The following is a 27269-nucleotide window of genomic DNA, read 5'->3' on the forward strand; positions in this document are numbered from 1 at the left end:
AATTCACTAAGAGGTTTGTTGTTTTCATCTGCTTTGAATTAAGTAAAAATCGGATTATTTTACACGGAGACATATAACAGTTATATTAATATGTATGATGCCACTAAAGCATAATACAGTCCACGGTATTGATCAGGGGAAATAAAAGTGAACCATTGTATAACTCATACTGACCTTAATAAATGAAAGATTTTAGATAACCCGGCACTGATATTGCCTATGGTGTTTACTTACGTTATGCACCCACTATAGTCACTCCAGCAATGTATAGGAGAAAACATCTGCACAGTAATATGTCATGTAGCTATGAGGTAGCAGTTGGGTTGTCTATCCTCTGCAATGGGTATTGATCCCTTATCCTGTTGCTTAGGTCAGAAAAGTCTGTCCATCTGTAAGCATGGTGTGCCAATTTTATATCTCATAGAGTGCAGTGCCATGCTCACTTTGATGCCTACTTCAGTCAAACCCGAATGGGTCTTCAGCAGGTATAGTCACAGCTAATAACACAGGCAGCCCTGTCCATTAATGTCGTAATTGCTGGCTGAAATGTAAGAACTACTGTAGAGTAAACGTCCCATATACTACTATATGGATATGTGCAACTCAGTCTCAGATGTGAGGGAACCCTGGTGCTAAATGGGATGTACTTAGTGAAGTCTATAAAGGCACATTTCTACTGCATCGATGAGCAGACGACTGTCGGCAAGAAAGTATTCCTTCCTGACTCATCAGTGGAGGTGAAGAGCTCGATTTACAAGCAGCGATCACCTCCGCTGTCTGAGGACGAGCGATGTCTACTGCGATCACTCACCCTCATACAGATTCATTGTTTTTGGGAATCAGATCTCTGTTTGCACAGCACAATTCCAGATAAATGATATAGAGGTGTCCACAAGAAAGATGAATTCTCTTGTTGAACGAGCATTCGAAGGAACAACAATTAGACAGTCTAAATGAGCCTAACAGTATGTTCACAGATTTCAGTCTGCTACTGAAATCTGGGGCTGTATCCTCCGATTTCTGCTGCACATTTGCTGCAGTTGTGTGTGGTTAACATCTGCAGCAGACTTGCACAAGGATTAGCCCCTTTTACATCCATTGGGGCTAATCCTTTGTGCTTTCTGCCCATAATAAGTGACAAGTCTCCTTTTCTCTGCAGCTGGAAGTGTAAGAAGGGTTGTGAAAATTCTCTTCACATGCATGGGATCTGGATTTCATGCAGATTTAGGCACAGAATCTGTGTCAAAATCCATGTGAAACCCAAGATGTGTATATATCCTAAGGCTGTATTCACATTTATAAGCTAGTTGGATGGGAATGACAAACCCAGATAATTTTCAGCTGCCAACCTTCCATTAATCTGAGCGGCCACATTATGTAATGTAAATGCACCTAGATAGACATAAAATGTCATCATTTGGTGCATCTGTGGAACAATTTGGTACATCTATAGGATTAGTAACTCTGCCCCATTGCATGCTTGGGTCAAAGAGATCTCAACTGCATAAGCAAGGTTTCATATAAGTAATAATATTCTAATATGATACGACCTTTTATTTGACCTGTTTATTAATTATTGCAAAGTTTACAAACTTGTAACATGAAAACATAAATAATTTCAGTAGGACACAAGCTACGCTTTCCTTCTAACCAATCAGGTTATTTTACTCGAATTTCACGTGGAGTGAATATTTTATATTCATAATTTTTTCAAATAATTTCCTGATGATTTTCTTACCAGTAGGGGGAGCCCTGATCCACTCCCAGAGCTCTGAGACTGTTCAATGAGATCTTTGAGTGACTCTCCAACCGGTATATACGTCTCATCTTGTTCCAAGCCAATACTGTAACGAGGTCTAGCCTCTTGTCTTTTATACCTAATATATAAAATTGAAAATACTATAAAAGAATGCATTAAAGGGGTTGTCCAAGATTTTATTACTAATGACCTATTCTCAGAATAGGTCATCAGTATTTGATCGATGGAGTGACAACACATTCACATGTTCAAGTGACTGGGGCTGAGTGTGTGGTAAACTGCCAGAAGGCAGCAGCGCTCCCTCCTTCTCAAAATAGCTGATTGGCAATCAGATACTAATGACCTATCCAAAGGATAATAAAAAAAATATGTATGGCCTGTATCTACCAGTTTTACATACAGTACAGACCAAAAGTTTGGACACACCTTCTCATTCAACAAGTTTTCTTTATTTTCATGACTATGAAAATTGTAGATTCACACTGAAGGCATCAAAACTATAAATTAACACATGTGGAATTATATACATAACAAAAAAGTGTGAAACAACTGATAATATGTCATATTCTAGGTTCTTCAAAGTAGCCACCTTTTGCTTTGATTACTGCTTTGCACACTCTTGGCATTCTCTTGATGAGCTTCAAGAGGTAGTCACCCGAAATGGTCTTTCAACAGTCTTAAAGGAGTTCCCAGAGATGCTTAGCACTTGTTGGCCCTTTTACCTTCACTCTGCGGTCCAGCTCACCCCAAACCATCTCGATTGGGTTCAGGTCCAGTGACTGTGGAGGCCAGGTCATCTGGCGCAGCACCCCATCACTCTCCTTCATGGTCAAATAGCCCTTACACAGCCTGGAGGTGTGTTTGGGGTCATTGTCCTGTTGAAAAATAAATGATGGTCCAAATAAACGCAAACCGGATGGAATAGCATGCAGCTGCAAGATGCTGTGGTAGCCATGCTGGTTCAGTATGCCTTAAATTTTGAATAAATCCCCAACAGTGTCACCAGCAAAGCACCCCCACACCATCACACCTCCTCCTCCATGCTTCACAGTGGGAACCAGGCATGTAGAGTCCATCCGTTCACCTTTTCTGCGTCGCACAAAAACACGGTTGTTGGAACCAAAGATCTCAAATTTGGACTCATCAGACCAAAGCACAGATTTCCACTGGTCTAATGTCCATTCCTTGTGTTCTTTAGCCCAAACAAGTCTCTTCTGCTTGTTGCCTGTCCTTAGCAGTGGTTTCCTAGCAGATAGTCTACCATGAAGGCCTGATTCACACAGTCTCCTCTTAACAGTTGTTCTAGAGATGTGTCTGCTGCTAGAACTCTGTGTGGCATTGACCTGGTCTCCAATCTGAGCTGCTGTTAACCTGCGATTTCTGAGGCTGGTGACTCGGATGAACTTATCCTCCGCAGCAGAGGTGATTCTTGGTCTTCCTTTCCTGGGGTGGTCCGCATGTGAGCCAGTTTCTTTGTAGCGCTTGATGGTTTTTGTGACTGCACTTGGGGACACTTTCAAAGTTTTCCCGATTTTTCGGACTGACTGACCTTCATTTCTTAAAGTAATGATGGCCACTCGTTTTTCTTTACTTAGCTGCTTTTTTCTTGCCATAATACAAATTCTAATAGTCTATTCAGTAGGACTATCAGCTGTGTATCCACCTGACTTCTCCACAACGCAACTGATGGTCCCAACCCCATTTATAAGGCAAGAAATCCCACTTATTAAACCTGACAGGGCACACCTGTGAAGTAAAAACCATTTCAGGTGACTACCTCTTGAAGCTCATCAAGAGAATGCCAAGAGTGTGCAAAGCAGTAATCAAAGCAAAAGGTGGCTACTTTGAAGAACCTAGAATATTACATATTTTCAGTTGTTTTACACTTTTTTGTTATGTATATAATTCCACATGTGTTAATTCATAGTTTTGATGCCTTCAGTGTGAATCTACAATTTTCATAGTCATGAAAATAAAGAAAACTCTTTGAATGAGAAGGTGTGTCCAAACTTTTGGTCTGTACTGTAGATTCCAAAATTACTTGAATGTTTTATTTTTTGACATCCTGAATTTTTTCTCCTTGCCCCACTCAAGTCATGGGCTCAGCTGCCAACAGGACACCAAGATGAGATTTTGTCTACTGTTCGTTCAAAGGGTCATTTCATCAGCAATAACCCCTTGTTTGGTGTCTTTATCTTCCATGATAAAAAACAGTATGTTTCATTGGGATGGTAAAATGTGGTGTAAACCTAGCCTTAAAGGGTTTTTCATAATTACAGAGTTCCCAAAACATTGCCAAGCCAATGTTCTGCTTCAAAACACCCTGCCAGGATGCAGTGATGCACAGAACAAGGGAAAGAAAGTTCTGACATGAAAAACAGGTGTATCGGGTAAATATATGAAATGTTTGGGGCAGACTGGGCAGATAAAAAAAGTAATTATGAAATCGAAGACCGCCATTAAAGAGTCAACTCATAGAGGGGGGTTCAAAGTGAGGGAACCATTCTATGTTGTCCATAGACATTGCATTCATCTCAGCATGACACCCCTTCTCAGCAGGCTCTGCCTATGGTCTATTCCCTGTAGATGGCAGTCTCACACCCTTAGCTATTCAATCTTAGAGGAAACATGGAATAGACTGGGTTGTTTCCTATTGCTTTCCTCCTAGGTGAATATCTTAATCCAGACACTAGTGGCTTGTTCTTACCTGAAGTAGCAGAATATTAAGATGACAGCCAGGATGATGCTGCAAACAGTCACTGAGATCAGAAGAGCCATGTAATGGATACTGCCATCAACAAAGTCTATGGGGAAAATATGAATAGGATTTAAAAAATGTTTAATTTTTGGATTCAAGAGTTATACTAACATTACAAACATAATCACAAACATAGTAAGCTTCTACCTGTCTTAACGGTTTACTGTGGTCATCATTGTCCATCAGTGACAATATGTACTGTGTGCTACACCTGCCATATGAAGTGCTAGTAGACAATGTATTTACAGTGCTTTGGCATAAGTAGTGATAAAATGCCAATGTACAGTGTTTTGTGCATCAATTTGAATGGCAGAAAAACAAATCTCACCACAAAAACCCATTTTTTATATGAAGCCAGCCTGGTGATCGTCTGTTTGCCGCCAGCCTGGTGATCATCTGGCTTCTGAAACCCTAGACAAACCTGCAGCCAGCCACATACTTCCATATAGGCTTACATGCTGCCCTTTCAAAAGAATTGACAATCATGCAATATAGTTTAGGTCAAGTCCTGGGTTTTAGAATTGTAGTAATAGATCAGAAAAGTTTTGCTAGCTATAATAACAAGAATCCATCTTTAGTAGAAAAGTCTAAGCTTTTTCCCAAGTAATGTAATAGCCCAAAAGAGGTTTGCTGGGATTCCCAAGATCCTTGGAAAGTCAGAACGGAAGTATGGGACGAAACCCCACGGAAGCACTCCGTAGTGCTCCCGTAGGGTTCCGTTTCATGCTTCTGTTCCGCACCATTCCACATCTCCGGATTTGCGGACCCATTGAAGTGAATGGGTCCGCATCCAAGATGCGGAATGGCCACAGAGCGGCGCCCGTGTATTGCGGATCTGCAAAAGCGGTTCGCAATATGGCAACGGGAACCACACGTTCGTGTGCAGGAGGCCTAAGGGTTTGACCACAGTTAGGGTAAAAGCTGCGGATTGTCAGCAGCAGAATTGCATGCAGAAAATCCACAGTATTTACAGCATCAGCAACGCGGATAAAACATTTCATCCACACGCAACAATATCTGCATGTAACGTGACGTGCGGTGTGGGCTTTTAAGCTGCAGCATGTCAATTTAAGTTGCTAATAGATCTACACCCTTTGCAAAGGGTGAAATCTGCATCAACCTCGTAGCATTTCTGCAAGAATCTCCTCAATTAAATCTGCACCTTTTAGCTGCTACTGAATGTTGGCATTTATATTGCAGATTTTCTGGTGCCCATACCCACGGTGTGCTAAAGTGAATAGGTCCAAAAATGCAGATCGGATGCATAAAAAATATACAGTTCTCTGCATGAGCCCTAAGTGGCACATGGCTTACTCTTATCTAATACCCAGGCAGTATGGGTAGGAAAGCAACAGAATCTTGTTTTAAATCTCAATGGGAACATTTAGGAAAAGCTGCTGACTAGACAAATAACCTTCGTTGTGAAGCCTAAAGTCATTTACAATGCGTGCTGGATTTTCGTATGTGAGCCAAAACCAGATACAGGTCAAAAACACAGAACAGGTACAAATCTTTCCTTTAAACCTATCTCTGCATAGGCTTCACTACTGGTTTTGGCTCACAATAAAAATCTGACCAAAAGAGCGAAACATATTACGTGAGATTTAGCTAATTGTGCTACAATTCTGCCTCAACGTGCTTGCATATTTATTATGTATTTTAGACAGTTTTTGTCCCTTGCTAGAAAGTATATAGAAGATGGGTTGCCTAATTGTGTCAGACTGAACTTTGGCACCAAATATTATTTTAAAGATGCCAAAGTAAAATTATAATAAATCACCCCTTTGTTTGCGAAGCCTAGGGTATTCTGTAAAAGAAATGCCATGGGTTATGTTGCCACCATGCCAGGAGTTTAGAATGACGTCCACTCCAGTATCCGGCGGTCCTAAACATAAACTGAAATAACCTGCTGAAGAGTAATACGATTGTGAGTTCATTAAGGCGGATAATTATATCTGCAAGATATTCCCAACCCTGATCTTTATAAGCTGAGTTATCCATTTGGCAGCTCACTCCATGAATTCCCCCTGGAAGAACTACTTCCACGTCCCTAATCTCAGTGTAGCCATTCTTCATTATCCAAATCTGCAGCAAAATAACCTTCCCGTGCTTAGACTCTCTATAGACTAGGACACGGTCCTTGTCTTAGAAGGAGATTAGCAGATCAACAATTTCTTTCGAAATACAGTCCACGTTCATGCCATAGCTGAACATGGAAAAACGAGAACTTCAGCTTTATCGACTCATCCTGCCATGGTGCTATTAAGTTACAGCTTTACGAGAGTAATGAGACAAGAGTCTCCTTGGGGACCTCTTAGTTTACGCTTTTTAAAGACTTGCTTTCGTGTTGCACTTTTTGCAGCTTATATTTTCGTTAACTCTTTAGCTTGTAGGCTTTCAATAGCTGCCACCATTTCCATTGCTTTTGGCAATTAATTTCCACCGTGTAGGCATGTGAGGCACATCTGAAGGCCTTTGAAAAGAGACACCGACAAGATGTCTATCAGGACAACACAAGGGCTCATCAGTCACTTCTCGCTTCGGCGCTCTACCTGGGCTGCGGCTCGAAGAGTGTGATAGATGAAACAGAGAAGCCACTGGGGAGCCCGCCTTTCTTTTTGAGAAAAGGAGCGAAACAGAGGACTGAAAGCTTCATTTCATGGATTATTAACAGTTTAGCCTCCTTTAATGGCACCCACTTCTCTGTGAAATGTGTGGTTTGTAACCGCTTAGGATGTCAGTCTCAATCAGGTTGATAGAGATTGCAGACATCCTAAACAAAATAGCTCCTTCACAAGACAAGGGCAATTTACAATTTTACTAATTAATAATGTATAGGCCTGACAATTACCAGTTAAGTGAATGCTTAATTAAAAATGGAATGAAGATCTATAGCAAAATAAAAAGCTATGTATATATATATATAAAATAGAAAATCTCGACACTGAGATGTACAATTTTTACCCAGAGGACAATGCAGATAACTGACAAGGGGTTTTCGCTGCTTAACGTGAGATACACAACAAGTGTAGCTCCGGTTTAGAGACAGTTTAACTATTTTATTAGGGAACTGCCTGTTTAGCTTTTATTATTATAATTGGTCATAATGCAATTTTGGAATATAAGCTCTGACATGGCTCCAAACCAGAACTTCATGTTAATGCTCAGTAGTTTTCACTGCTGCTGGATGGAAAAGCAATCTTGAAATGTGCATTTGAGCCACAAAAGCCTATATACTAGAGAAAGCACAATATACTGCCCCAGCAGAACCAAATACCACAGTGCAGCACAATATACTGCCCCAGCAGAACCAAATACCACAGTGCAGAACAATATACTGCCCCAGCAGCACAATATACTACCCCAGCAAAACGAGACACCACAGTGCAGTACAATATACTGCCCCAGCAAAACGAGACACCACAGTGCAGTACAATATACTGCCCCAGCAAAACGAGACACCACAGTGCAGCACAATATACTGCCCCCGCAGAACCAAATACCACAGTGCAGCACAATATACTGCCCCAGCAGAACCAAATACCACAGTGCAGAACAATATACTGCCCCAGCAGCACAATATACTACCCCAGCAAAACGAGACACCACAGTGCAGTACAATATACTGCCCCAGCAAAACGAGACACCACAGTGCAGTACAATATACTGCCCCAGCAAAACGAGACACCACAGTGCAGCACAATATACTGCCCCCGCAGAACCAAATACCACAGTGCAGCACAATATACTGCCCCAGCAGAACCAAATACCACAGTGCAGCACAATATACTGCACCAGCAGAACCAAGTACACAGTGCAGCACAATATACTGCCCCAGCAGCACCAAATACCACAGTGCAGCACAATATACTGCCCCAGCAGAACCAAATACCATAGTGCAGCACAATATACTGCCCCAGCAGAACCAAATACAACAGTGCAGCACAATATACCGCCCCAGCAGAACCAAATACCACAGTGCAGCACAATATACTGCCCCAGCAGAACCAAGTACCACAGTGCAGCACAATATACTGCCCCAGCAGAACCAAGTACACAGTGCAGCACAATATACTGCACCAGCAGAACCAAATACACAGTGCAGCACAATATACTGCCCCAGCAAAACGAGACACCACAGTGCAGTACAATATACTGCCCCAGCAGAACGAGACACCACAGTGCAGCACAATATACTGCCCCAGCAGAACGAGACACCACAGTGCAGCACAATATACTGCCCCAGCAGAACGAGACACCACAGTGCAGCACAATATACTGCCCCCGCAGAACCAAATACCACAGTGCAGCACAATATACTGCACCAGCAGAACCAAGTACACAGTGCAGCACAATATACTGCCCCAGCAGCACCAAATACCACAGTGCAGTACAATATACTGCCCCAGCAGAACCAGATGCCACAGTGCAGCACAATATACTGCCCCAGCAGAACCAAATACCACAGTGCAGCACAATATACCTCCCCAGCAGAACCAAATACCACAGTGCAGCACAATATACTGCACCAGCAGAATCAAATACACAGTGCAGCACAATATACTGCCTTAGCAGAACCAAATACCACAGTGCAGCACAATATACCTCCCCAGCAGAACCAAATACCACAGTGCAGCACAATATACTGCACCAGCAGAACCAAATACACAGTGCAGCACAATATACTGCCCCAGCAGAACCAAATACCACAGTGCAGCACAATATACTGCCCCAGCAGAACCAAATACCACAGTGCAGCACAATATACTGCACCAGCAGAACCAAGTACACAGTGCAGCACAATATACTGCACCAGCAGAACCAAATACACAGTGCAGCACAATATACTGCCCCAGCAGAACCAAATACCACAGTGCAGCACAATATACCTCCCCAGCAGAACCAAATACCACAGTGCAGCACAATATACTGTACCAGCAGAACCAAATACACAGTGCAGCACAATATACTGCCCCAGCAAAACGAGACACCACAGTGCAGTACAATATACTGCCCCAGCAGAACGAGACACCACAGTGCAGCACAATATACTGCCCCAGCAGAACGAGACACCACAGTGCAGCACAATATACTGCCCCAGCAGAACGAGACACCACAGTGCAGCACAATATACTGCCCCCGCAGAACCAAATACCACAGTGCAGCACAATATACTGCCCCAGCAGAACCAAATACCACAGTGCAGCACAATATACTGCACCAACAGAACCAAGTACACAGTGCAGCACAATATACTGCCCCAGCAGCACCAAATACCACAGTGCAGTACAATATACTGCCCCAGCAGAACCAAATGCCACAGTGCAGCACAATATACTGCCCCAGCAGAACCAAATACCACAGTGCAGCACAATATACTGCACCAGCAGAACCAAATACACAGTGCAGCACAATATACTGCCCCAGCAGAACCAAATACCACAGTGCAGCACAATATACCTCCCCAGCAGAACCAAATACCACAGTGCAGCACAATATACTGCACCAGCAGAACCAAATACCACAGTGCAGCACAATATACTGCACCAGCAGAACCAAGTACACAGTGCAGCACAATATACTGCCCCAGCAGAACCAAATACCACAGTGCAGCACAATATACTGCCCCAGCAGAACCAAATACCACAGTGCAGCACAATATACTGCCCCAGCAGAACCAAATACCACAGTACAGCACAATATACTGCCCCAGCAGAACCAAATACCACAGTGCAGCACAATATATTGCACCAGCAGAACCAAGTACACAGTGCAGCACAATATACTGCCCCAGCAGAACCAAATACCACAGTGCAGCACAATATACTACCCCAGCAGAACCAAATACCACAGTGCAGCACAATATACTGCACCAGCAGAACCAAATACACAGTGCAGCACAATATACTGCCCCAGCAGCACCAAATACCACAGTGCAGTACAATATACTGCCCCAGCAGAACCAAATGCCACAGTGCAGCACAATTTACTGCCCCAGCAGAACCAAATACCGTAGTGCAGCACAATATACTGCACCAGCAGAACCAAATACACAGTGCAGCACAATATACTGCCCCAGCAGAACCAAATACCACAGTGCAGCACAATATACCTCCCCAGCAGAACCAAATACCACAGTGCAGCACAATATACTGCACCAGCAGAACCAAATACACAGTGCAGCACAATATACTGCCCCAGCAGAACCAAATACCACAGTGCAGCACAATATAATGCCCCAGCAGAACCAAATACACAGTGCAGAACAATATGCTACCCTAGCAGAACCAAATACCACAGTGCAGCACAATATAGCACAATATACTGCCCCAGCAGAACCAGATACCACAGTGCAGCACAATATACTGCCCTAGCAGAACCAAATACCACAGTGCAGCCCAATACACTGTCCCAACAGAACCAAAAACCAAAGTGCTGCACAATATACTGCCCAACAGAATCAAATCACACAGTGCAGCACAATATACTGCCCCAGCAGAACCAAATACCACAGTACAGCACAATATACTGCTCCAGCAGAAGCAAATACCTCAGTGCAACACAATATACTGCCTCAACAGAACCAGACACCACAATATATTGCCCCAGCAGAACCAAATACCAAATACCAGAGTGCAGCACAATATACTGCCCCAGTAGTAGCAACAGGGCCATTTCTTGGAAAAAGAAACAGGGAGGGCAGATGGCCGCCCGGGGCGCTGTCAGAAAGGGGGCAGTATATTTCTGACAGCGCCGGCAGCAAGGAGGCTTCTCTCACCTCCCGGCAGTGCCCTTACTACTGTATACAATAAAAATTACCAGCAGCCTTGTATATCGATGCTTAGGTACATTTATTGATGTTAGTTTCACATGCGACAGTATTTATAACGTTTCGGCATACCAATGCCTTCGTCAGATACTACAGAAAAAGACAATTTGAAATCATATTAGACATAAAAAAACATAAGGAACATAGTACATGGCCAGCGATCATACAGCATTGTACAAAATCAAGACAATTGTGGCAAATGCATCAAACATTGCGGAAATATCAAAGAACAATATAAGTTTAAGTAATCCGTTCATCAAGTACTGCAAACTAAATTTTTATTGGATCTATTGGGGTGGAACCCTACAGTCAGTCTCCATACAGAGTGCGCTGAATACAGATTAAATATTGAGTTTACTACTGTATAGACACCCTGCCTGTGTCACAAATTGACAGGAATAGTTATCTGTATTGCCAGGACCTTGCCTGTGCTGTAGCAGGAGAGAGAGATATGTGTCTGCCGGGATTTTAACCCACGACCTTCTGTATCAGAAGCAAAGCACTTACCCACACAGCTATAAGAGCTGCATAGCCACTGACTGGAAAATATGAGACTTCTACTGTAGACTCTGTTATAGCTGTTATAGACAGTGTACATCTGCCCCAACACACCCAGCACTGCTATATGTCTATATGACAGCTGCCCCAGCTGTGCAGGGGGAACTGTTATGTGTATAGATCAGGCATCCTCAAACTGCAGCCCTCCAGCTGTTGTAAAACTACTCAGCTCTACTATATCTCTATATATGACAGCTCCCCCAGCACACCCAGCTCTGCTACATCTATACACATGACAGCTGCCCCTGCACACTCAGCATTGCTATATCTATATATCTCTAAGTATTACTATACAGTAGATAGATATATAGAGATATAGCAGAGCTGAGTGTGCAGGGGCAGCTGTCATGTGTATAGATGTAGCAGAGCCGGGTGTGCTGGGGGAGCTGTCATATATAGAGATATAGTAGAGCTGAGTGTGCTATGGCACTTTGATACTGCACACTCAGCCCTGCTATATCTATATATCTCTAAGTATTACTATACAGTAGATAGATATAGAGAGATATAGCAGAGCTGAGTGCACTGGGGCAGCTGTCATGTGTTTAGATGTAGCACAGCTGGGTGTGCTGGGGCAGCTGTCATGTGTATAGATGTAGCAGAGCTGGGTGTGCTGGGGCAGCTATCATATACAGAGATATAGCAGAGCTGAGTGCGCTGGGGCATCTGTCATGTGTATGGATGTACACTAGCTATCAAAGCTATAACAGAGCAGTAGAAGTCTCATATTTTTCCAGTCAGTGGCTATGCAGCTCTTATAGCTGTGTGGTTAAGTGCCTTGCCTCTGTTACAGAAGGTTGTGGGTTCGCGTCCCAGCAGAAACTTTTCAGAAATACACAAGCACTGACTCCATATATGGACATACAGCGCAGGACACAGGCTGGAAGAGGCTGCATCGCATCGCTGACATGGAGATAAGTAGAAGTGTTTTTTTTTTTTATAAATACCCGACTGTTACTGCCACATGAGGGGAGCGGGAGGCACTTGATACTGGCACATGGGGGGAGGGGGGTTAGCACCTGATACTGGCACATGGGGGGTTGGCACCTGATACTGGCACATGGGGGAGGGGGTTGGCACCTGATACTGGCACATGGGGGGGTTTGGCATTATGATACTGGCACATGAGGGGTTTGGCACTATGATACTGGCACATGGGGGGTGGGAAGGAGAGAGGCACTTGATACTGGCACATGGGGGGTTTGGCACTATGATACTGGCACGTGGGGGGTGGGAAGGAGAGAGGCACTTGATACTGGCACATTGAGGGGGAGATGGCACCATGATACTGGCACATATGGGGGGAGGTGGGAAGGAGAGAGGCACTTAATACTGGCACATTGAGGGGGGAGATAGCACTATAATACTGGCACATAAGGGGGGTGGGTGGGAAGGACAGGGGCACTTGATACTGGCACATTGAGGGGGCTACTGGCATATTGTAGGAGGCTACTGGCACATAAGGGGGAATCCTGGCACATAAGGGGGGCTACTGGCACATAAGGTGGGCTACTGGCACATAAGGGGGGCTACTGGCACATAGGGGGCTACTGGCACATGATAGGAGGCTACTGGCACACAAGGGGACTACTGGCACATGATAGGAGGCTACTGGCACATAAGGAGGGCTACTGGCACATAAGGGGGACTACTGGCACATAAGGGGGGGCTACTGGCACATGATAGGAGGCTACTGGCACATAACGGGGACTACTGGCACATAAGAAGGGCTACTGGCACATAAGGGGGCTACTGGCACATGATAGGAGACTACTGACACATAAGGGGGACTACTGGCACATTATAGGAGGCTACTGGCACATAAAGGGGGGGCTACTGGCGAGTGATAGGGGGAGTGACTGGCACATAAGGGGGGCTACTGGCACATGAGATCTTTCCCTCCTTATCTGTTCTGTAAGCTCTGGAGCAAAAAAACGACGTAGTGGGAAGTAAGGGAAAGGACGTCACAGCAGTACAGTGCTGGCAGAAGGGAGCCATCCCTGCTTCTGGGTGAAATGCATCTAGCTGTGCACCTAAAAGAGGGAACAATATGGCTGAAAAAGACATTATGGATGCCCACAAAAGACAGTTATGATTGTCCTTCACAGTTATGATTGTATAAAGAAGCACAACTTTTTTTGAAAACTTAGCTACACTTTAAGCTCAGTATATATGTGTACGCTTAGTGTCTACCGCAATCTGGGGTCATGTTCACATGGCAAGGTTCTGAATGAACATGCTGTGGACTTTGAAATCTGAAGTAAGTTAATTATTCCACAGTTTGTTTAGGTGGTGTGGCATGTAAATTAAGTTTAAATATATGCCTAAGTCTTGAACATGTAAACATAGTCTACATGACTTAAAGCAGTTGTGGACTTTTGCTGGGTTGGCAAACAAATGGTCATATGACGAAAGGGGAGCAGATCACCACTGTGGCCAGCGACTGGCTGCAGCAGGGTCAAAATTAAAGCTTAAATGCAGGGACCTGAGAGGAGGCCAGAGAGCCCCGGGAGAGTGTATGGGAGAGTTGTTTGGCAAACCTCCTCTCCTGGGTAGACCTCCAAGGGGAAGAATACTTACCTGCTTTGCTCCCAGCATCCCAAAGCAGGTAAGTATTCTTCCACTTGGAGGTCTACCCAGGAGGGTTCAGCTGGTCAAGCAAAAATGTATTTTCAGTTGGAAGATGCAAATAAGTAATTGCCAGATCTGTGGCCGTTTGTCTGCCCTGAAATTCTGCGTGCCCTGCATCATATGGTGATGCATAAGAAACTCGACCAGTCCCATCAAAATTGGCAGATTCAGTCACCTTTTCTCTTATGTGTACTGTATGAGGGTCTTTAGGCCCCTAAATTCTATAGGTAAACAATGGGGAAAAAAGAACATGAAATACCCGCTTTCTCTCCAATCTGTAATTACGCATTGACGTTGTCCTTTGTATTTCTGTATTTCTCTCTTCTCACAGACAGAAATATAAGCAAATAGACAAAATATTTTCCTGTTATATGAAGCTCTGAACTAGCACAATGGAAGCTTCCGGAATAAATATAATAAATGGTAGAATCCGATACTTTGACCAATATGCCAATATAGTCTTTATGTGTAAAATACATCTGCTTGACAGTAATTCCTCAGACTACTTTGGTGCCCATTTAACATCTAGTCAACCTAAGAGCCAGACATCATGGCACCACGGCTGCCAGTTATGAGGGACTTTTATCATTATCTCCCCAGCCCCTCCCATTTATATTACAAGAATTAATTTATGTAAAGATTTCCAGTAATGTTTAGTATGTCAATTATATATTATAGAGCCTTAGTGTAAGAAGTGAATTTATTTAAAAGCACTTTAATATTGCTAAATGGGTAGCAGATATATCTATATTGTGCACAGAGGTATCTGGTGAGTATTGAAACATTATCATTGTCATCAATATTGCATTCTAGCATATCTCATTGCCAGCTATGTACAGTACTTCACCTATTACACTTGTCAATAGATGTACTGTTTTACAGTAATTTCACATTTTTATTGTACTTTATAACCACATAGTGAGACATTTCTGCCACTGTTGTTACTTGTCTCACTAGTCCCCTCTGTTTGCTTTCCCTCACATCTTCTAAGATTTCCACAACCCTTAATTTTAACATAACCTTGCAGCGAAGGTCAATTATATCTGACCTGCAAATAAGTCATGAATCTAACCCCAACTTCCTCAGCACTCTGACCCTACTCAGAGGCTATTGACCAGGGAAAACCTTCTCAGATGTTCAAAAAAAATTCCACACTGTGGGAAAAGCCTCACTTCAGTGCTATTTTCTGTCATGTGTATTTTATTAATGGTCGATTATGTTCTTTATGCAGATGCTGGGAGCCATAACAGTTTTTAAGGGAAGCAGTGTAAAAAAAAAGTGTAAAAAAAGAAAGTTTTTAAAAATTTTAAAAATATAAAATCACCCCCCTTTGGCCAAAATAAAAAAAAACACCCCAAAAATACACATCATGGGTATCGCCACATACAAAAATTGGAAAGATAAAATGGAAAGAAACATCAAAATGGCCGATTCGCCATTTTTGATTGCTTCATTTCCCACAAAAAAATAATTAAAAAGTGATGAAAAATTTGTACACACCTGTCAATGGTAACAATGAAAAGTACAGATCGCCTCACAAAAAAATGAGCCCTAACACAGCTCCATATACATAACTACAAAAAAGTCATAGGGGTCAGGATATAGCAACAACAAAAATAATATAAAGCTGATTTTTTTCAAGGTTTTTATAATTTTATCAGTATCAAAATGCAAGAAAAACTAAACATATAAGGCATTGTCAGATTTGTTTTGACCTGGAGAAAGAAAGTAACTGGTTAGTTTTACCGCATATTGAACGTTGTAAATTAAAAACCTGTAAAACTGTAGCAGAATTTCATTTTTTTTCCAATTCCACCCCATTTGGAATGTTTACACTACATCAAATGTAATATTATATAGTGGCATTGGAGAAGTAGAACTTGTTCCGCAAAACAAGTCCTCATACGGCTACATGAATGGAAAAAAAAAAAGGTATGGCTCTAGAAAGGCAGGGAGCGTAAAAAGTAAATGCAAAAACGGAAAAACCTCCATGGAGAAAAGGGTTAATAGAGAGGACTCCTCAGCAGTCCAGACTATGTATTTTAGCGCAGCTTTGCCAGCAGACAACAGCGGAATGGGACCAGCATGAAGATATAAAACAGTGATGTGGATTCCTTATCTGCAGTACTATTTAAGTAGTACTAGAGAAAATGGTCCTTAAAGGGTTATTCCACGATTGAGGTAAAAAATGAAAATCAGACATCATATAGTACATGACAACGCATTTCTAACCAAGCAAGAACCAGCCTTGTACCTCACATGGATCCAGAGATCTCACCATTCACTGCAGCAGTTGCTCTGCTAGATTTATTTCAGGTTGACAGGTCAGGGAGGTGCAAGGGCAGACTTAAAGTGGCCCTGGAAAAAATTACTAAAAGTGGCCCCATTTTGTAGATGGAAGGCAGGGCCAGCAATACCATATTGTGGCACATAATACCATCACAACAGTGCCAAATGCCACAGTCCATCACAAAATACTTCCAGCAGCAGAAAATACATCCCCAAAAACTTCCACTCGCTGGCCGCTAGGAGGGCTCTGACGGCCTCCTGGGCATCGGCCCACAGGGACATTTCCCTGTAAGGTCTATGGCCAATCCGCCCTTGGGTGTCTTTTCCCAGGGGGGGTGTTCTTTCTGTTGTGCTCTTTCCCCGTAACTGCCACAGCGTCTAACAGAAGATGTGGCTGGTGGCAGTTGAAAATTTAAACTGAGCTTAAGCGACCACCTCAGTGAGGTGGACAAGAAATGTCAAGAGCAAACAACAAATGCTGTGCTCAATGAATAAATCAGCATAGCATGCAATTACAAAAATATTCAGATTCAGGTGCTGGTTTGAATAATGTAGAATATATTTCAGATACTCCTGAATTGTTATTGCAGGGGTAACACAATTATTTCCTAAAACAGTCATGTCATGAGAGGTGACAGTCCTCTTTAAAGAGGTATTCAGAGGTAGCCAGATATACGCCTAATATAGACATATTTCTGTTAGTAACTACCCCCTATGATTCTACCACTAGTCCTATTTAGTTATCACACGGAAGTGTGCTGTGACCCAGCACATGTATGTCATGTGACTCAGGAAGAGTGTCACATGACTGATGCCATGTTTCAGTTAGGCCATTGATACATTACACAGGACTGATACATGGGATATACCATTCTACTGCATGTAGGGTACTGTGAAAGGGCTGTGTACTAGCTTGTACACACTGTGATACCTTTTGGCGCAAAACCACAATAGCGAATGTCGTCTTTTTAGAAATATTTATTTGTTCAGATGACAACGCGTTTCGGAGTAAAAATACTCCTTTATCAAGTCTTAGGGGCCGGGTATACACGATTGACAGGGCTGGTCCAATTACTGGTGCCGAGTCCTGTCCGTGTGTAGCCGCGCTTTTTTACTCCGAAACGCGTTGTCACCTGAACAAATAAATATTTCTAAAAAGACGACATTCGCTATTGTGGTTTTGCGCCAAAAGGTATCACAGTGTGTACAAGCTAGTACACAGCCCTTTCACAGTATTCTACATCACTCCTCTGGAGTACTGGCGACTCCAAGGATTGAGAAAGATACCGGCAGCATACCTCATCTGGATCGAATTTTTACTCCCCCCCCCGCCTTTGCAAGTGTTGTGCTGACACAAGCACAAACACCAGAAGGTGAGTGCAATTACAGATACATTACTACCCTATGAGCGCCTTGTTTCCCGTTTATCTCGCCAAATTTACTGCATGTAGGGTTCAACTACATGATATAACAAATGGATGTATGCAGGATGTTAAAAACATGTACATTGGAAAACTGTATGATTACATATTATATAAAAAATAAAAAAACAAGGATGTTATGAAAATCTATGAAAATTGGAAGAGCATCAATAAGAGACCTAGAATTCTTAAATGTAACAAGTCAGAATTGTCCAGCTATGGAAGCTTCTGTGACTCTGGTAGTGAAAGCTGCACAAAAGCTGGGACATACAAAGTATTGATGACTTTGAACTCAGATGTTGATGAACAATAAGGCCTCTTTCACACGGGCGAGATTTCCGCGCGGCTGCAATGCGTTAGGTGAACGCATTGCACCCGCACTCAATCCGGACTTATTTATTTCTATGGGGCTGTGCACATGAGCGGCGATTTTCACGCATCACTTGTGCATTGTGTGACAATCGCAACATGCTCTATATTGTGTGTTTTTCACGCAACGCAGGCCTCATAGAAGTGAATGGGGCTGAATGAAAATCGCAAGCATCCGCAAGCAAGTGCGGATGCGATGCGATTTTCACACATGGTTGCTAGGAGATGATCGGGATGGGGATCCGACCATTATTATTCTCCCTTATAACATGGTTATAAGGGAAAATAATAGCATTTTTAATACAGAATGCTTAGTAAAATAGGGATGGAGGGGTTAAAAAAAAGATAAAATTATTTAACTCACCTTATCCACCATGGTGATGGATCATGTGATGGACCATGTGATGAACGCAGTGACATCACCACAGGTCCTTTTCCTCCTGGTCATCAAAGAAGAAGACAGAAGAGAATCCGGGCTGCGCGAACAAGTGGATGAGGTGAGTTAAATTTTTATTTTATTTTTTGTAACCCCCATCCCTAATTTACTTAGCATTCTGTATTAAGAATGCTATTATTTTCCCTTATAACCATGTTATAAGGGAAAATAATAAAATCTACAGAACACCTAACCCAAACCTGAACTTCTGTGAAGAAGTCCGGGTTCGGGTCTGAGTACCAAACATGCCTGTTTTTCTCACGTGCGTGCAAAACACATTAAAACGCTTTGCACTCGCGGGGAAAAATCGTGCGTTTTCCCGCAACGCACCCGCATCTTTTCCTGCACGTCACCCGCAATGCCCATGTGCACCCAGTCTAAGAGTTCTCTGAATGATAGGGAAAACAAAAAAAGGGACAACCACAGACCCTGAATGACCTTGTAGGCTAGTTATAATAACTTAAAGCATTTAAGCTATGTGGTAAAATGTGCCTTTGTGTTACCTTTATTTTTAATTGGGGGCAGAGTGGGATGAAGATCTCTATTACAAAAGTCCTCATCTGTACAACATTCAATAGACCTCCTTTGATGTGGAATAGGTGTATCCTGTAATAAAACAGAGCTACATTAATGCTACTGAAAAGATTTAGTAAAATGGCAAATAATGTTGAGAACACAGTTACATATATTCTAATTAATAAGCCTCCTCATTTCATAAATATTAACATAACAGATATATTTTAGTACATTTTTTTTATTACCATCAGTCTGAAACTTTACTGAGAGAAGAGAATATTAATTTAGGATCAAATTAATTTATATATGATTTTTTACTTGTAAATTTGTTAACCTGAGAGATTCAGGATAATGTCATCCCTAAAGCAGACATCTTAATCCACTGAGTAGTTCTTTGGCTACCTTCCATAACTGTATTTTGCGCAACAAATTTTATAAATGGGTGCAACATTTTGTACATTTGATGCATAAAACCTAGCAAACCTAGCAGACAGTTCAAAAGAAGGTCAAAAAGTTGCACCTTGATATTTTACCCCCTTAGTCTTAAACTGTAACTGTCCTATTTTCATCAAAAAATAAATTTTTGCATAAGTTACTGCTGCAGCAGCATTATGCATAAACCAATCTTTTGTTTCTTCACATACAACTGTTTTCATTGGGTTTTTCCCTTAGTTACGGCTGTTTAAACATTTACAATATGAGGACCTTCTCAAGATGGCTCCTCTGCCAGTTCTCTGAGGCCAAAACTGCTTTCCCTCACTTCCCATTCACACTTGCTGTAGCCAGCCAATCAGATTGGATTACTGAGAGACACACCTCCTCACTCTGAAGCCTAATGCAGGCATGCAGTGTGAAGGACTGCCCCTCTGTCTTCCTGTCTTCTTAGCCAGAGACAGACAAGCCGTGGCAATTGTCTTTTAAGGGAGCAGTGGAAAGGGACAGAGGACATTAATGAAAGCTGTTATTATAAGGTAATTACAGAACTTTTGACAATCATTGACAGACTAACACAGGTATACATTCCTAGCTCTAATAAACTAGAAAATAAAACAAAAATATGACAGTTACACTTTAAATTTTACCAGAGTTATCAGAGTGATTGATGCTGGTTGAAAAATCACACACTTTTAGACCGTCCAGTCTAGCCTAACACCACCTATCTGTTGGCTTAGTTTTAGTAAATAATGTGCCAAATTTTTGGTTCATTTTTTGGCCCACAATGTCACATATAAGCCATACCTTTTTTCCACTAAGCCACACCCTCTGTTATAAAAGATGGGAAAAGTGTATAAAACTGTTATAATAAGAAGAAATGTGGTGCAAGATATGTACCCATGTTTTTTGGTACAAATTGTGCCAAATTTCTGTTGAGTTTTATTAGTAAATCTGCCCCCTTTATAGTTTTGGGAGGCAGTAAGAAAGGATAGTTAATGTTTTTGTAATTCATTCCCCAGTTTCTTAGCAATTTAATAAATTAAATTTTCACTTTAAAAAACAGGTTTATGAGTGCTTATAAGCTACAAGCATTCCTCTTATGACCACACATAGACAATCATGTCCTAATAAAATACATCTGGGAAACAAAAGGATGATACCACCAAGGGTGTGGGAAACTAGACAAAAGGAACACTTTTAGTACAATCTATCGCCCAGTGAATTAATAATTGTGCTGAAATACAATTAGGTCAAAAGTGCATATGATTCTTATTATCAATCATGAATTGGATGCCTTATATGAACGCATTCCACAGGATGTCAAGAACACAGATGTCCTTATTATGTCCTGCAATGATTAACTTCTTTTATACTAATGGCCAGAAACTTGTTGTTTGTCCCTTTACAATGAGCGATCTAATCAAAGCCCCCAGATCTCCTCATTGTGTAAAGACCTTTCCATCACCAATGTGCAGCTGTGCAACAGAACGTCTCTTTGTCATCTGATCATTTATGCTACAAAGATCATATGGAAATGAGCCTTTAATTTAAGGACCAAAAGAAACAATGTCTACTCAAAGATAGATAGACACTGTAGGATCCCAATTTGCTTGAAAGGTATCTGTTTACATAAGTATTACAGGTGCCAAGACAATGCCTTATAGAAGATGTCTTTAGAAGGAACATTTTCAATAGAACAGTGGTGGCCATTGTCCATAATCATCAACTTACTCTGCATTGAAAGTCTGAACCTTCTAGTCCTAAACAGCCAAAGGTGATCACAGGAAGTCCAGATTCATCTTCTTCTATAATGGTGAAACAGTAACCATCCGTCCTGTGAAAAGCCAATACTGGTTACTAACTCCAGGTGATACATGGCGTTTATTTTGCTTTTGAGGAACATAGCAACTTCAGATAGATAAAAATGAAAATTTTCCAAGTACTATAATGGCTTACTGTTCTCAAAGTCCTCCCCATCTTTCAGTAGTACCTGCAGGGATTCTATTATGTATTTATTGCATGCTTGTCCTCTTTCTTCCTGCTGTTGGTGGTCACAGCCCAGCAGTTCTGATTTTTTTTTTCCCCCGAGAGAAGGGGAGAGGTCTCTTTTTGTTTCAGTTGGCCACTATTCTGCATGATTTGTAGTAGTCAAACCCGCTGGTTCCCCATACACAGTTGCCAAATTGCAGCTGTGACCACTTCTATCTATACAGATACCCTGCCGGGCTTAAGATGTATTTTTATGTAGATTGATTCACCCAGAAAACACAGCAGAATAAATGACAAACATGTCATAAAAGCGAAGAGATACATTATATACATATAGTACAAAGCCTATTTTATAGTATTATACTATGAACAATAACTGAAAATTTGGTGAGATAGTTTAAACCTACAATTGCCTTAAAAAAAATATATACTGCTATATCAGTTTAACTCGGCCAGGCTGACATAAATTCTTGAACTTAAGTAGTAAACTAATGTGTACATTTTATATATAAAGACAGCCCGCATTGGTGGTCCTGACAAGCAGTAGTCAGTCAGCCCGATTTCTATGTGAGCTCAGCTGTTTGCTCTCCCACCTGCTGGTATACGACAAATAGATGGGATATATAAGTAAATATGCCCAACAGGCTACCAATACATTTCAGCTGTCAAGACAGAACCACTAGTTGCCTCTTGTAGCAGTGAATAGAACTGGAACTGATCTGAGTTTTTCCATATGTGACTTCACTGATTTGCTGGCAGTGCCTCTTGGAAAACAAAGGTCGTAAAATCAGCCACTTTACAGGTCATTACAGGAGCTTATAGCTTTAAAGCATGCTTAGCATGTGTTTAAGTAGACTCAAGACAGGTTATGCTATCAAGCTTTATAGCCTGCATGCTAAAGTATGACAAGATTTGTCTGCTGACAGTATATTCTGGCAGGTTAATTATGGCAATATCAAAGGTGATACTGGGAGACGCAGTGATATGCATATATGTGTCATATACTAGGGAGACATATCATGTTCTAAGCAGGGGAAGCCTTGTCCACCTGTCCATAGTTGAATGACATATCGGCATTTCCCACAGTCTGACAACAGACTGTAACAGGGCCACCCATGCACACATTCTATTCATGTCTAGTCCTTCATTAGTATGAGCTCTAAAGAAATGGTGGCAAGAAATATCTAAATCATATGGAGCTATGAGAGCTGGTTTGTCATTATAATGTATAGAGCGGCCACTCGGAATGTTTTCCCCAAGCGGTCACCTAAACACTGTCTGAATTACATCACAGGCAAATTAATTTGGCAAGGCATGAGCTTCCCGTTAAGGTTGCAGAGACAGATTTCACCTGGGGTGAAGAAAGGTCTCTGAAACGGAGTCGTAAAACATTAGAAGCCTAAAATCAAGTCTTTCTTCACCTTGAAATTATGAACATTACAAGAGATGTAACAGCATCTGCCTTACTGAAATACACTTGGATTCCTAAGACCAGAGCTGCTATTGCTACTCTTAGTATATATACTGGTTGTCCGGTTTACAGGGTCTACCGTATTATAACAAAGGAACTAGTAATTAAGCCAGTAAATGGGAGTTTTTGGGAGAAGAAATCACACCTTTAGGCCTCTTTCACACGAACGATACGGATTGTGTCAGGATGCGTTCTGGATGCGTTCACTGAAACTCTCACCATTTCGCAAGCAAGTTCAGTCAGTTTTGTCTGCAATTGTGTTCAGTGTTTCATTTTTTCCCGTGCGGGTGCAATCAGTTTTGATGCGTTTTTCATGCGCGTGAAAGAAAAACGAAGGTTTACAAGCAACATCTCTTAGCAACCATCTGAATCTTTTGTGGACCCATTGAAATGAATGGATTCGCATCTAATCTGCAAAATATGTGGATTGGATGTGGGCCGAAACTACAGTCGTGTGCATGAGGCCTTATACTGACTCTGGACAGCACTGCTCTGTAGATGGCAGCACAGGCTTCAGCTGCGGCCTAGTAGGGGACAGCACAGGATCTCTGTAATGGCACCGTTCAGGTGAATGAAACTATATCTATATCTAATAAAAATATATGTATAGCTCCATGACTTTGGTCAAAGGATAAATTTTTAGTTTTTGTCTCGAGTGACCTTATAAAAATAAAGAATAGTAATAATAATGTGTCCTTAAGTCTTATGCACTGCAAGTCTGCACCACAGATCAACCCTGTATGCTGGCTGTATTTACTGTAGTCGAGCCGTATTCCTATGGAATTTTATTGTAGTGTTTTAGTTCTTTAAACTGCAAAGAAGCAAAAAGGCTAATGATTCTTCTAACGAGAATAAACCAAATGTAGAACTGACTGTGCATGTGCAGCACTGGGTCCTTTACCAAGTGATATACGCCAGTTTTCTGTCGCAGATTGTGGCTCAAAGGTTATTTGCTCTGCAATCTATGACTTTTCCCCACTCACACCTGGTCTAATAAAAGGGGACGTGTTATGGGCGGGCCTACCGGCCTGTCCTATTTATCATTTTCTATGCCTGCTTTAGGCTAAATTTAAGCCAGAAAGGAAGCTGTCTTACACTTAGACTGGTGATGGACGCGCTGAAGTTATGTAGAGGTGCTTCTACATAACTTTGGAGGATCCACCGCCAGCTGTAGGCGTTATTAAGACCAGCGTCTAAATAAATGACCCACATAGTTCTCTGGCAGTGAAAATAGTTACCTCCTTCAAGCTTAGCACATTGGTGTTTAGTTAACATAAGTACAAAATGTCCAATTGTATTAAATCAACGCTGTGGGCTGTCAGCGTACCTGTCCAAATTCTAAAGCGCATACAAATACATGCTATAGTTTAAATAACAATTCTATGAACGTGATGTCAGCAATCATCACTCAGGTGTAAGGAGAGCTGCATGTCCCTGAGTAGGCAGAACAGGACATCCTCTTCTTACGGGCAAAGATGCATGGCCTACAAATTCACTTAGCTGCTTCTAAAAAGACATCACTTTTCCTCTCTGACTACATATTTATACTGAACATTAATCCTATTTGAAGCAATCTTTCAGGTTTTCTCCATTAATAATGATGTTAACACCCAGTAAAACACTGTGAGAACGTTCTATTTGGTATTAGGGTAGGTTTCCACATGGCACAGATCACTAGAGACAGACTAAAGCCAGACTTGGCTGATATCCCAGAGTATTGAAAATGTGTAACTCTAAAGCAACACCAACAAGTCCCTGCCCGTTCCAAGCCTCGAGACCGGTTGTATTTGGAGTGATTTATTGAAGGATGATTGATAATAATTGATCTGGTTATTACATGATGAAGGCACTGGTAATATGCAGAAAAATAAATAAAGTAAAGTCTCTGTTAGATATACTTGTCTTCTCTAGCGCTGCAAATCCGGAGACAATGTGGGAAAAGTCAAATAAGTAAAGTTTTAGAAAAGGATTGCGCTGCAGGAGAAAATTCTTTTGTATAAAAATAAAAATATATAATAAAAAAAACTTTACTGGTAATATGCAGTAGTAAAAATGGGTCATCACCTCAGATTATAATACACTGTGCTGCTTCATTACATATTACTTACAATGATCCTAAATTAAATTAGGGGGTATATCACTTATTAACTACAACTAATGTACCTAATACCCACATGCACTATGGGGAGATTTATCACAAGGGGAACTTTTAAAGTCAGATTTGCAGGCGTCTGTGTTGCTGTGCAAATCGTGCACAATGGCCCATATGTACTAATTTAGCTGCACCAAAAATCTGCCTAAAAAGTGGTGCAAAATGGTGTAGTATGGCGCATCTAGGGTTTTGACACTTTATCCTGACAAGCTTTGCAAAAAGTGGGCAGAGTTCACAGTAGAGGTCCAAGATGACCATTTTGCACCAAAATGTGGGGGCAAGTCTGCCATAAAAGTAATCCAATAGTTGGTATAGCGTTAGAGAAGAGTGCCTATCCCTTCTGCACTGCATTTATCATCCGGCCTGAGCCACTGGGATAAATCTGGAGCAGGTCTAGACAGCCTGTCTAAGCTTACACCATCTACAGGATTAGTAAATCTGGTCCACTTTTTCATAACTAAGTCTAAAAATTCTGTATTCATATGTTACGTCACTTTACTACCACTCCTTTACTGCAGTGAGATTATGTCAATTTTGATTGACTAAGTTGATTAAAGCAGCTCAACTGGCTCCCCAAGCCCACTCTCCCCTCCACTTTTCAAAACTAAAATAAGTGGAATGAAAATGAAAAATGTCACCAAATGTTGGAGCTAAATATTCCCAATTAATCTTAAACCCCAATTTTGCGACTTTTTGAAACCACAATTGTGGAGTCACTGTCCAGGGCTTGTCAGATTCCCCCCTATACATTTATCTAACATTTACTAGGTCACCTTCCAACCATTAACAGTTTGTTTCCACATACTCTTAGGGCTATATTACACCAACAGATTGTCTGACAGATTTTCTGACCAATCATTGGTCGGATGGTCGTTTACACACACAGATCTTTTGTTATACACACCAACTGATTGGACACAAATTGGTAATATAATCTTTTGGTGTAATACGGCCCTAAAGCAATGAGGCAATTCAACCTGATTACTTTGAAACCAATGCAATTGTGATCGGTGAGAAATTTAACTTAGGAATCTAAGTCATGTGTGAATATACTGTAAGACGCTACTCAATATTTAAAGGGATTGTCTGGAAAAAAAAACTGGAAAAAAGGTGTTGTGATGAAATAACAAAAGAAGTACAATTCACTGTGATAATCCCCCGCGACTCCAGCGCCGCCACTCCGGTCTCTCTTGCTGTACTGCACTGATGACATGGTGACTTCTTGCACATCAACGGACAGTAACATGCAGGTGGTCACAATGTCATCACTGCAGGACAGGAGTAATACATATTTTATGATATATTGCCTTTGGCCTCTTTCACACGATCAGTAATTAGTGAGTATTTTGCATCAGTATTTAGTCAGTATTTGTAAGCCGAAAACAGAAGTAGAAACTACAGAGAAAAAGTAAAATACAAATATTTGAGCCTCTTCTGTGTTTTGGACCTAATCCTGATTTTGGCTTATATTACAAATACTGATGCAAAAATACTAACCAAATACCGATCCTGTGACAGAGGCCTTTCTTCTCCCAGGATTTTAAATGACCCAGAAAACTCCTTTAAAGGAGTTGTGTCATAAAATACTTTTCACTCTAAAGTGCATTTTCATCAATTACATGAATAGTTTTTTTATTTTATTTACCTCATTTACAG

At 41.6% G+C, this 27269-nt stretch overlaps 1 protein-coding gene across 1 annotated transcript in view; it reads right to left on the reverse strand.

Annotated features, from left to right (window-relative positions):
* The window catches only part of BMPR1B (bone morphogenetic protein receptor type 1B), a 100578-nt gene that overhangs the window by 39345 nt on the left and 33964 nt on the right, over positions 1-27269 (reverse strand). Inside the window, exons 3-6 of the mRNA XM_044277602.1 lie at positions 21733-21835; positions 19554-19656; positions 4467-4563; positions 1739-1877 (exon numbers count right to left, since the gene is read on the reverse strand). Of these exons, the coding sequence (XP_044133537.1) occupies positions 1739-1877; positions 4467-4563; positions 19554-19656; positions 21733-21835 (442 nt within the window). The remainder of the gene's footprint in view (positions 1-1738; positions 1878-4466; positions 4564-19553; positions 19657-21732; positions 21836-27269) is intronic.

The sequence above is a fragment of the Bufo gargarizans genome, chromosome 1 (assembly GCF_014858855.1).
Source record: "Bufo gargarizans isolate SCDJY-AF-19 chromosome 1, ASM1485885v1, whole genome shotgun sequence".
NCBI classification, from domain to species: Eukaryota; Metazoa; Chordata; class Amphibia; order Anura; family Bufonidae; genus Bufo; species Bufo gargarizans.